The sequence below is a fragment of the Bufo gargarizans genome, chromosome 10 (assembly GCF_014858855.1).
Source record: "Bufo gargarizans isolate SCDJY-AF-19 chromosome 10, ASM1485885v1, whole genome shotgun sequence".
Classification (NCBI taxonomy): Eukaryota; Metazoa; Chordata; class Amphibia; order Anura; family Bufonidae; genus Bufo; species Bufo gargarizans.
In genome coordinates, this window is record NC_058089.1 from 121528106 (window position 1) to 121540287 (window position 12182).

Below are 12182 nucleotides of genomic sequence, written 5' to 3' on the forward strand. Positions count from 1 at the left end.
ATGTTGGAATACTGCCCTGCGCCCAGTTTCTGAAGGGAGGGAATCGTGCTTTACTTCAGTATGTCACAGTATATGTTGGCATTCATGGTTCCCTCACTGAACTGTAGCTTCCCACAGCCGGCAGCACTGATGCTGCCCCAAAACCTGACAATTCAGTTGACTTCTTTGGACAACCATGACAAGGCCTGTTCTGAAAAGAACCTGTCTTGTTAAACCGCTGTATGGTCTTGGTCACCATTCTGCAGCTCAGTTTTAGGGTGTTGGCATTCTTATAGCCTCGGCCATCTTTTCAGACCCTCAGAAAGTTCTTTGCCATGAGGTAGCCACATTAAACTTCCAGTGACCAGTATGAGAGAGTGCGAGAGGGATAACACCAAAGTTAAAACACCTGCTCCTCATTCACACCTGAGACCTTATAACACTAACGAGCCACATGACACCGGGGAGGGAAAATGGCTAATTAGGCACAATTTGGCCGTTTTCATACGAGCATGTCCGGATGCGTCCCGGTGCATTGCGGCAAACCCGCGCGAGTAGGAACGCAACTGCAGTCAGTTTTGACTGCGATTGCGTTCCGATGTTCCGTTTTTATCGCGTGGGTGCAATGTGTTTTGCACGCGCGTGATAAAAAACAGACTGTGGTACCCAGACCCGAACTTCTTCATAGAAGTTCGGGCTTGGGATCGGTGTTCTGTAGATTGTATTATTTCCCCTTTTAACATGGTTATAAGGGAAAATAATAGCATTCTGAATACAGAATGCATAGTACAATAGGGCTGGAGGGGTTAAAAATAATAATTTAACTCGCCTTAATCCACTTGCTCTCACAGCCGGCATCTCTTCTGTCTTCATCTGTGAGCAATAGGACCTTTGATGATGTCACTGCGTTCATCACATGGTCCATCACATGATCCATCACCATAGTGATAGATCTTGTGATGAGCGTAGTGACGTCATCAAAGGTCCTATTGCTCACAGATGAAGACAGAAGAGATGCCGGCTGCGCGAACAAGTGGATTAAGGCGAGTTAAATTATTATTTTTAACCCCTCCAGCCCTATTGTACTATGCATTCTGTATTCAGAATGCTATTATTTTTCCCTTATAACCATGTTATAAGGGGAAATAAAAATGATCGGGTCCCCATCCCGATCGCCACCTAGCAACCATGCGTGAAAATCGCACCGCATCAGCACTTGCTTGCGGATGCTTGCGATTTTCACGCAACCCCATTCATTTCTATGGGGCCTGCGTTATGTGAAAAACGCACAAAGAGGAGCATGCTGCGATTTTTACGCAACGCACAAGTGATGCGTGAAAATCACCGCTCGTATGCACAGCCCCATAGAAATGAATGGGTCAGGATTCAGTGCGGGTGCAATGCGTTCAACTCACGCATCGCATCCGCGCGGAATACTCACCCGTGTGAAAGGGGCCTTAGGGGTGTACACACTTTTGTTGCCAGTGGTTTAGACATTAATGGCGGTGTGTTGAGTTATTTTGAGAGCACATCCAATTTACACTGTTATACAAGCCGTACACGGACTACTGTAAATTGCTATCAAAGGGTCAGTCCTTCGGTGCTGTCCTATGAAAAGATAGAATAAAATATATATACAAAAATGTGAGGGGTAGACTGACTTCAGCAAATGGCATTTATGTAGGAGAAAGTTACTACAAGGCACTTCCTAATGTATTGGGATTATCCATATTGCCTCCTTTGCTGGCTGAATTCATTTTTCATCACATTATACACTGCTCGTCACCAGGGGTTATGACCACCCTGTAATCCAGCAGCGGTGGTCATGCTTGCACACTGTAGGAAAAGGTGTTGGCCTCTCTCGTGCCCAGGACTGCTTTTTCCTTTAGTGTGCAAGCAATGCATAGACTCCAGTGATAAATGATTGGCTTCAAAGCCTTTCATAACTAACATTTTCTGCAGTACATTAGGGTACATTTCAGCTATAGGGACTAGGCAATCCTGAGTGGACTGTCAGCCTATGTCCTGTGCCAATTATGCAACTACTGGAAGCCCCAATTATGTATCAAATTTTACTAATTCAAATGTTAAATTAATATTTTATGCCTAGATGCTTCTGAAGTGTACATAGAGTCAAGCGCTGGGGAATGCAGGGATGCAGTATCAGTCATTTCTTCAAGAATATTAGAAAAATATATATTTTTTTTTTAATAGAGCCGCTGTCCATGGCCGTGCCTGAGGGTGCAGCACTGCCATATTTAAATAAATGTGGCAGAACTGCAATACCAAACACAGCCATAGACATGAGTGGCACTGGTCCTGTGCAATGAATCAGTACTTCATGGACATAGACCTTTTGACTTTATGGATACACATGCTGATAGAAAGGCAGCGATCGCATATTCCTGAACTATGCTGGCCCCATATGGCAATACGTGCTACTCCAGCTGAACCCTAGATGTCAGAAATGGACTTCACCTATAGCAGTCTCCTTTCCAGGTTCTAAAAGTGTGTCCCAGTACTCAAATACCCTTACAGTAGGGCCAAACTGTGTGACAGCTGGACAGTCAAAGGAACAATAATATGAAACATGTATAAAACACTAAAATTTAACAAGAATACAATAAAACTGGAACTCACCAACAGATGACAGGTAAATGGACGATGGCCCAAATGGATGATGGTGATGGCAGTCAGGTATTGGGACAGATGAATGATGATAACCAGAGAGAAAAAAAAAAAAAAAAAAGACAACTGACCTTAAAGGCTATGTACACCTCGGGGGGCAATTTTTTTTATTGTATTTTGTATGATTTTATTTTATATTTTTGCATTGTATTTATTATGAGCTAAAAATAATTTTTTTTCAATTGGTCTTTACTAAAAATATGAAGTCCTTTTCTCTGTACAGAGCAGAGATGCGGTACTAGCAGGATCTGAATTTTCTCTATGCTCAGTCAGAGAGCGAGCTGAGGGGCTCCTTATCTCTGATGTCACCCCTTAAACACTGAAAGCTCAATCTTTATCTTACTGATAAGAATGTGGCTTAAATAAGTGTTTATTACCTCTTAGAGGGTTATTAGATGACCGACAAAGTAAAAGTAGGATGCACACACCTAGAAAAACTGTTTTGTGACAGAACGGCTTAATATTTTTTATAAAGACCAAACGAAAAAAAATAAAATAATTTTGTCCCAAATGAGTAAAATGCATTATAAAAATGCCGGGGTGTACATAGCCTTTAGAAGAGGACCTGTCACCAAAAAATGCAATGCAATCTGAAAGCACCATGTTATAAAGCAGAATAAGCTGAGCAGACTGATGCATATTTTGGAATACTTGTAATTTTGACATTTACATCTGCAGCCCTGTGAAAATTTATAGGTAGAGGAGGGAGGGATCATCAGTGATTGACAGCTGTCTCTCTATGCACACAATGCTGTCAATCACTGATAAGCCCTCCTCTCTGTACCATTGGTGTTCACAGAAAGTACAAAAAGCAGAGATGTGAATGGATAAGGTTACACGCACACAACCATATGCGTTTTGCGATCCACAATAAAAAATAAAAAAAGTGATGCAATTTTTTTTGGCGGATCGATTGTAACAATGCCCAAAACAGACAAGAATAGGAAAGGTTATATTTTTTGGTGGGGCTATGGAACAGACATACTGATGCGGACAGCACACGGTGAAATGATTGGCTCCGCATCCTATCCGCAAAAAATAAAAACGGAACGGACACAAACAACGTTCGTGTGCATGTAGCCTAAATGACATGTTTTCATTAATCTTTCCCACAAGCATATATATCAATCTGCTCAGCTTCTCCTGCCCTATAACCAGGGGTGCACCACCAGGGATGCCATGTGAGGCGATTGCTTCAGGCAGCACCAGGAAGGAGCAAGAGGGGGGCAGCGGAAGTGCCATGGGCAATTAGCGCTTTCATTGTGCCAAAGGGGTTAGGTTAATAAATTGACCTGGGGGGAGCTTGTTTCAGTTTTCGCCTCAGGCAGCAGAAAGGCTAGATACACCCCTGCCTATAACATGGTGCCGCCAGATTGCATAGCATTTTTGGTGTCAGGTCCTCTTTAACCAACTCTCCCTGGATCTCTATTTGAACACTGGCCCTCATTGTTCAAAACACTAAAACAGGAGGGCACTGGGATCCAGAGACCAGAAACAAAGGAAAAACTAAGTACAAAGTACAAGATTTGGAGACAAAACATGGACTAAACTAGAACCACCACAAAAACAAAACTAAAGTTGACAAGATGCAAACTAGGTAAGGAAAGATACTAGAATATACACTGGATTCAAACACACAGAGCTTACGCTATAACCAGCAGCCCACTGGAGAAACCAGAAATATTTAAAGAGAGGCTAACCAATAAGGAAATCCTTCTACATACAATCCAAAGCTGCAGCAGGGAGAGAACAGCCCACCCACACTAATGGATCATTTGTGAAACAGATGAAGACCAACTGCCCCCAAACGAAGGCCTCTTTTCACACAAGCGATACAGAATGTGTCGGGGTCTGTTCAGTGAGAAACTGATGGTCTTGCAAGCAAGTTGAATCAGTTTTGTCTGCAATTGCGTTCAGGGTTTCAGTTTTTTCTGGCAAGATTGCATCCATTACATTTTCTGGTGTGTGAAGAAAAACTGAAGGATATCACACAGCCTCTCACTGACTCAATGACAAGAGTAGACCAGTCCTTTGGATGAAGATGGGATATGCTGCAATTTTTCCTGAACGGGCAGATGGTCAGTGAAAAACAATGCTCATGTGTATATACCCAGTGAAATGAATGGGTCAGTGCTCAGTCCGGACAAAAAACGAGCTTATCTGAAATTAGCCTAATACACTAGTGAATATGAAACTTGCTACTAGACCTGGGAAATATTGAAGGTTATTGGTAATAGATTGACATATGTCAATAGGTCATCAATATTTGAGTCCTGAGCAACACCTTTAATTGATTTACTGTTTGAGGTAAATGTGTACAAAAAGAGCAATAAAGTGCAACATTTCAAGCTTGAAAAAGGCTACCATGTAGCCGAAACGTTGCACTTTATTGATCTTTTTGTACACATTCATAGATGTACGATGAATAAAAGATCCGTCCGGAGATGCTGAGGTCACTCGCTGTTTGATTGATGATCTGTGGACCGCTGGGGATCTGCGGTCGTGGACAGGCTGTTGTATTCCGGTAGTGTCGATAAGGTCCGTGGGTGCTGCTCTATTATTACTTTTCTATCTTCTGGATAGGTCATCCTTATCTGATTGGTGGGAGTCTGACGCCTGGGACTCCTGCTGATAAAAAGTCTGGGAAAACCCCTTAAAAGCCAAAAAGGTTGGAGATGTAGGGTTTCCGTGTACACCACTCCTCCTTCCCTTTCTGTCTAGGTCTTAATGATCAATGACAAACATTAGCCCCCTGCTCTCCCATTCAGTAGTTCCACCGACCCATCAAAGTCCATTGGCAGAACACCCCTTTTTGACAACTTCGTTCTGGGTAACGGTCAGCTGATCTCCCACATTGCTCGGCTCTCCAGTATCAGGAAACATATTGAGCTACACTTTAAAAAGATAGCAGTCTGACTTCCTACATGTCCCTCTAATTCTGGAACCAAGGCATCCTTCATAGAACCTTACATTACTACATACTTTATGTATAGTAGGTTTAGCTTACCGTTGCCATCTGCTTATAATCGCTCATATGGTCTTTATAATCATGAAGATTTCTTCCTATATTGTAAGGCCGCCTGCGTATATGCCTCCATCCTGTGCTCGTCACTACACTGGCGGCCCTCACTGTATAGAATACATTTTTTTTAGCTATTCTCAGCTCTAAATTTCTGACTTTTTATTTCTTCCTTGCACCCTGATGCACTTGGTATCTGTACATACACAGATACAGCCTATGGAATGACTCCTGCAGCCATGTGTGTACGATCCTATTTAGTATAAAAGGTACGTGCTGTGGACGATTCTACAACACAAGTCCTTTCACCTTTTTTGTCATCCCTATAGATTGTAAGCTCCTGTGAGCAGGGCCCTCAGGCCCTGTGACTGTAAAGTGCTGAGGAAGACAGCGCTTTGAAAGATGATTATTCTATTAATATGACGACTGTACAACCTGATAACGGTAAAAAGGCAGAGTGGACCCTGCATTCCCTGTATTGTATGGTGGCCAGTATGGCACATAACTGGTAGTATTTAGTGTTAAGTTCCCGTCTTATAGAGATCGCCTTGACGCTGGCAGACAGGCCCAAATTATTTTGTACAAAATGTATTTGCCAAGAATATCAAATTCACTAAATAAGTGTAGCATTAGCACCAGAATGTTATCTATAACTATGGCATTATTGTACATTTTTTGTGTTTGCAAAGTGCTGTTGCATTGGTTTTTTTCCCTTGTGTTTCTAGCCATGGCGACGTTCACCTGCGCATTGGGATGTGCTAACTGACCCCTTTTTTCATGCAGTTGTACAATCTGATATACAGGGCCATAATTCAGCAACCGCACACTTCTGTGAAGCTCCATAGGTTTACGATTATGCAGATAGGCATAAAGCAGTAATACATGTGGAGCACCATATGGCAGCAAATGCAATGCAATGGCTCATGATGGTAGTAGTAAACAGTGATGGTCAGTTTGCAGTGTTTGCCAGCGAACACATGCTGGCTGCCATCTTCCGTAAGGTAGACTCCCCCGTCCGGCGATGCACAGGTAAGCCCTTACCTGTGCCGGGAGCCGGTCTGAAATCAAATGCAGTACAGCGGGAGCAGGCAGTTCCGAGAACAGCCCGATGAAACAAACGCTCAATAATGACCTGTATTCTCTTACCTTTCTAGAACTGTTACTGCATGATAAAATCCATACTATTCGAGTCAATAACAGAGTTATTTCGTATTTAAACTTTGACTATTCTCTTCCTTGAACCAACCTGAGCAAAAAAAAGAGCATTGCTGTAGACCAGTTGATAAGTTATATAACCACAAACCAATTCCATATAACAGACATAGTTTTCCATCTTGTGTGCCCTTACATCCTCTGTAATATACTGGACACAGATTAGTTCTTTGGATCCGTAACATGGTGGTAGCTCGTATGCGTATGTGTGCGTATAAGTCAAACAAAGCCTTCCGGGCCAACACACAAGGGAGGCTTCTCTTTGGATTTTATTTAAAGCATCAGTTTTCATTCAAAAAAAAAAAAAAGAAAGAAAATGTGTGCGCACACGTCTGTGTGTGACAATGTATCTATGCATACATATACACACACGCATGTATACATACACATACAAATGGTTATCTTTTTTTGTTTCACTTTTTTTTTGTTTTTTCTTTAAAACAAAACAGACCTCTGCCTACTGACATGAAACAGAGTAAACAGGTAACACTGGGGATGGGAAAAGTGTGCGGATTACAAACACCAAACAACAGGGAATTTTACAACCTTTACCGGCAAACCCTCTCCCCCCAAATCCCGACGTCAGGCTGTGTTGCAAGTAAAGCTCATCTGGGGCGAGGGCAGCGCCTGTAACACGCTATGTACAGCACTGCTAATGCAGGCTATGAAGAGCTATGTCTCCCACTGGGAGGGAAAAAAATAAAATAAAATTCTAATAAATTTATTTTTAGCAGTGAACGATCCCTGCTGGTAAGAGCCGAGTAATCTTAAAAAAATAAATAAAATAAAAATGATATATATAGATATATATATATATATCTATCTCAGTAACAATAAAAGGGAACGGGGTAGAGGGAAAGCTGTCTTTTGGTTAAAGAGCTAACAGGTTGGTTTACAATGTGGCACGTGGGGCACTCATGACCCACGACATATGTCAAAATGAGAAACGCCTGTGGACACAAAAAAATAATAATAAAAATACACAAAGGATCATATCCATGTCTGAAAACTGTCTTGAATTAATGGCCTCATCTACAAGAAATACAGAAAGTCTGTTCATTACTCTTTAAAGTATATATATATATTTTTTTTTTTGAGCTGTGGTTCCTGGATGTGGAAATTATAAAGCATGAATGCCACCCAACAATTTTTGTCCCATGGGAGGCATAATTTTTTTTTTTTTTTAAACACAGTCCTGAATATTTTATTTTTTCTGCCCGGTTAAGTTAGCAATTACTTAAAAAAAAAAAAAAGTTACTGAACCAAAAGAAAAAAATAAAATAAAATCATAAAAAAATTAAATAAATACATACATATATACACACATATATATCCCTATCCATATATATGTATATATAAAATTCCAAGACCAGAGTCAGAACACGGTGTGAACATTTGACCTGAGAATAACACAATTCCATTGGTTTCTTCTTAACAAAGCCATTCTAGATGAGCAAAAGGGCTGCCGATCTCCACAAAAAGGGACAAGAAAAGGTTGGGCCCAGTTCCCCGTGTTACAGCCGGATGTGACACTAGGTTAAAGGGGAAGAAAACAGGGCAGTGGGTTAGGTGCAGGAATGAAAAATCCACACTGGGGGGGAGGGAGGGGTTCCTCTTTTTTTTTTTGGTTAAAAGCTTTGGAATTTGCAGTATTTTGTTTGTGAAACTGGTTTTGTTATTTATCTTTTATTATTTAAAATTCATATTTATTATTATTATATCATCGTCCAACTCCGAAGTCTACAGTCGTAAAGAACCCACTCCCACAGCAGTTCGAGAGCCGTCCTCGTGACAGCTTGGGTTCTCAGGAGCGCTTACAGGACTTCCCACCCTGTCAGACTTTTGGCTGAGGTCCGAATCAGATTCCTCAGAGAAACCGTCTGTTGGAAAGGAGGTCGCAACCCCTGAGGTGCTGCACGGGCTTGAGGTAACTGTTGAGGATGAGGAGAATGTGGGGAGAGGAGGTGGTTTTCTGGGAGTACTGTGAGACCAAGTCTTTGTGGAGGCGTGGGGAGAAGCAGAAGGGGAAGGGGGTGAGCGGCTGGCTTTGGAGTCAGCAGCGGACTGAGAGGTAGATGCGGTGTCAGGATTGGGGAAGCAGGCAGAGTGAGGTAATAAACTAGGGTGCTCTTTGGCATTTCTTGCTGTTCTTTTGATTGTTCTGTGTTTGTGCAAGGGTGACTCCAGATGTTGACGCAGAGCATCGCCCCCACACATAGTGGCCTCACAGCCTAAGCAGCGGTAGGAGCCGCTACTGTCACCAGTGGGGACGCAGGTCACAAACTCTTGCAGGTTCACCACAGATTGGCCAAAGTAGCAGAGGGACTTCACATGGCTAATAGCCGCCTCCTCACTGCTGAAGCTCAGCTCACACTTCCGGCAGACCAACTTGTACTGCACCTTTGGGACTATAAGTGGGTCCAAGAGACAGTCTGCACCTTGGTTTTCCACTTCTTCTGGGTGCTTTTTGGAGTGCAATACCTCAAGGGCTGCAGGGTTACGTTCTTCCATCTTTGGGGAGTCTTTGGCAGGGTCTTTGTTAGAGGGAGAAACAATAGAAGGTGTTGGGGTTTGGCTTGCTTTGGGCTGTTGCTGCTGCAGTCTTTGATGGTGGTGATGTTGTTGCTGCTGCTGTTTTTGCTGCTGCATTTGGAGCTGGCGCTGCTGCTGCTGTAGGGCTTCTTGTAAGCTTTGCTGATACTGTTGATATTGTTGTAGCAACGAACTTGGTGAAAGCCCCATCAGAGCTTGGGAGATTGCTGGGTTGTAAGGGAACAGACTTTCCATTCCATACATTGGCTGCAGGTAACCACCCGGCAAGGCTCCTGGAATCTGAGCACTGTAGTAAGGAGAAAAGCCAGGAACAAAGTAAGGAAGAAACTGGCTCGTGAGCAAGGCAGATGGATCCGATGTCAAGGCTGCTTGCAAAGCCTGCAGCTGGGATGGATCTACCACATACTCCATGCCAGGCATCGAGCTGGAAGTGGATGCTGGAGCTTCCCCCTTCTCTTTCTTTAGTACTTTCACCCTTTCCTTCTCTTTCAACTTCTCACCGTCTTTTTCTTTCTGCAACTCTTGAGGTTGGGGAGCAGGTACAGGGAGCGTCTGTGAAGGGATGCTGGGGCTTAACGACTTGGAAGGCTGTTTGTTTGGTTGCCCAGAAGTAGGGAGCCCAGGTGAAGGAACTGTGGTGTTGGACATGCCCATCACATTGGATTTGGGAGAACTTAAAGCTGAAATCAATAAAAGAAGAAAAAATATATGAGTCAACTGAATGGTTTCGAAAAAGAAAATGACTATTACGTATGTAGACTAACAATCTAGGCTCTGCACTCCTAATCTGCTTTCTTCATTAACAGCATATGGCGGATAACCACATGCAGTAATATTAACATAACTATTCCTCTTAAGAAAAATAAAATGGACATTTCTTCTAACAATGGCACGAATTGGCTTGCATTAGACATACCCCAAGGACACCTAATAGTAGGAGATGTAGTCGCATATGGAGGACATATGGAAAGATGCTAGTAATATAAGACAATGTCTAAAGTGAGTGGACTTGATGTGTGCTGCAGGTGTGATTCATTATGCACCATTTGGATGGATTCAGAATGTGTGGTCTCTATATACCGGATGCTATGTGGCAAGTCCAGTCACCACAAAACAATGGCAATAAATCTCACTCCATAGGCGGGAACTTGGAGAGTTCCAACGTGTTCTGATCTCCTATTAAAATAACATTACTGCAGAGCCACGAATGAGCAATACTAAAAGCATCAAATGAGTTATCCCACAAACAACATTCACCCCCGGTCCACAGGAGAAGGCATAACTACTGGTGAGGTCAACTGCCAACATCCCCGCTGAACACGAGAATGGGAGTCCCATCTTGCCCTGCTTGTGCATGTCCACTGCTGCTCCATTCAACGCTATGACACTGCCAATAATAGGCTAGCATCGGCAGTCTACAGAACAGCAGTGGACATGCGTGAGCGCCACTCCACTCAAACGGAGGAACACCCGTTTCTCGTGACTGGCAGAGGTCCCAGCGCTCCAACCCCAGCGATTAGACAATTGGAGATAAATATCGTTTGTGGACAACTCCTTTAAGGGGCTGGAGTAAAGATTGACATATGCCTTCCAGTTAAAATGATACATTGTAATGTCTGACAATGCAATCAGTAATGAGAATACGAGTACAAAGGCCTCAGCCTGGTCCAACCAGGAACCTAATAATCTATATCTGTGATGGCTAACCTCCGGCGCTCCAGCTGTGGTGAAACATGCACACTTGCTTGGCTGTTCTCAGAACTCCACAGAAATGAATGGAGCATGCTGGGAGTGGTAGTTTCACCTCAGCTGGAGTGCCGGAGGTTAGCCTGGTTATCACTGGTCTATATTATCAAGCATGCCTCAAGGAACAAACACAAAGCACAGACTTCTAGAACGCTTAAATCAGCTGCACTTGGCTAAATCTGCCACATATAGTGTGTATTTAAATTTATTAGTGCTTTTCCCCAAAAATACATGTTCTAAAATTATCCAAAACTATGACCTGAATGGTGGAAGATGGAACATCTTAAAATAAAGGGAATGCGTCAATGCGTCATCAGAAAATGACCTATTGTTTAAATCAAGTTTTAGTGTTAAACATTTTTTAAGATTTTTTGGTGGTAATTTTTATTTTATATGTCAATAGCTGTACTAAAACAAAATAAAAAAAACACTAAACCTGAAATTCAGCAGTTTTGGTACTTCTCCACTATGACTACTAATAGGCGCCACTTCTTGGTATGTACAGATCACGTTAATCTGCTCCCCCTTGACCCATAGGTCATGCCTAGAAAACTGTCCCATTGCAGTCAGTGAGGTCCCCTCTTGGCTATTGTGTGTATGGCCCATGGTCGCTGCTGTAAAGCATCTCTCTAAAAGCTGTTAGAATCAGCTCAGGCAAAATGGCAGCGCCCATAACCATGTTAAATAGAATAAAAATAAAAAAATCTACAGTGAGAAAATAACATTAGAAAAAAATAAAATGTGTCACCATCTGGTTCTTACTGGAAGAAAACATTTTCTGTGATACTTCCCTTTAATAGGATTGTCTGGGGGAACATTAAAAAGCCAGAATGTGTTAAAATAAAAAATGAAGCATTACCAACCTCACCAATTACCTCGCTCCAATTTCTGGTGTTGGCGCAACAAGCAGGAAGGGGCTGGAAATATCTGCTCAGCCAATCACTGGCTGAGGTGGGTCACTGCTGCAGCCAGTGATCGGCTGTGC

General features: G+C 42.6%; 1 protein-coding gene across 1 annotated transcript in view; it reads right to left on the reverse strand.

The window, feature by feature from the left end:
• Positions 1-7149: 7149 nt before the first annotated feature.
• The window catches only part of ZFHX3 (zinc finger homeobox 3), a 55488-nt gene continuing 50455 nt past the window's right edge, over positions 7150-12182 (reverse strand). Inside the window, 1 exon segment of the mRNA XM_044269469.1 lies at positions 7150-10131. Within this exon segment, the coding sequence (XP_044125404.1) occupies positions 8639-10131 (1493 nt within the window). The 3' untranslated portion in view covers positions 7150-8638.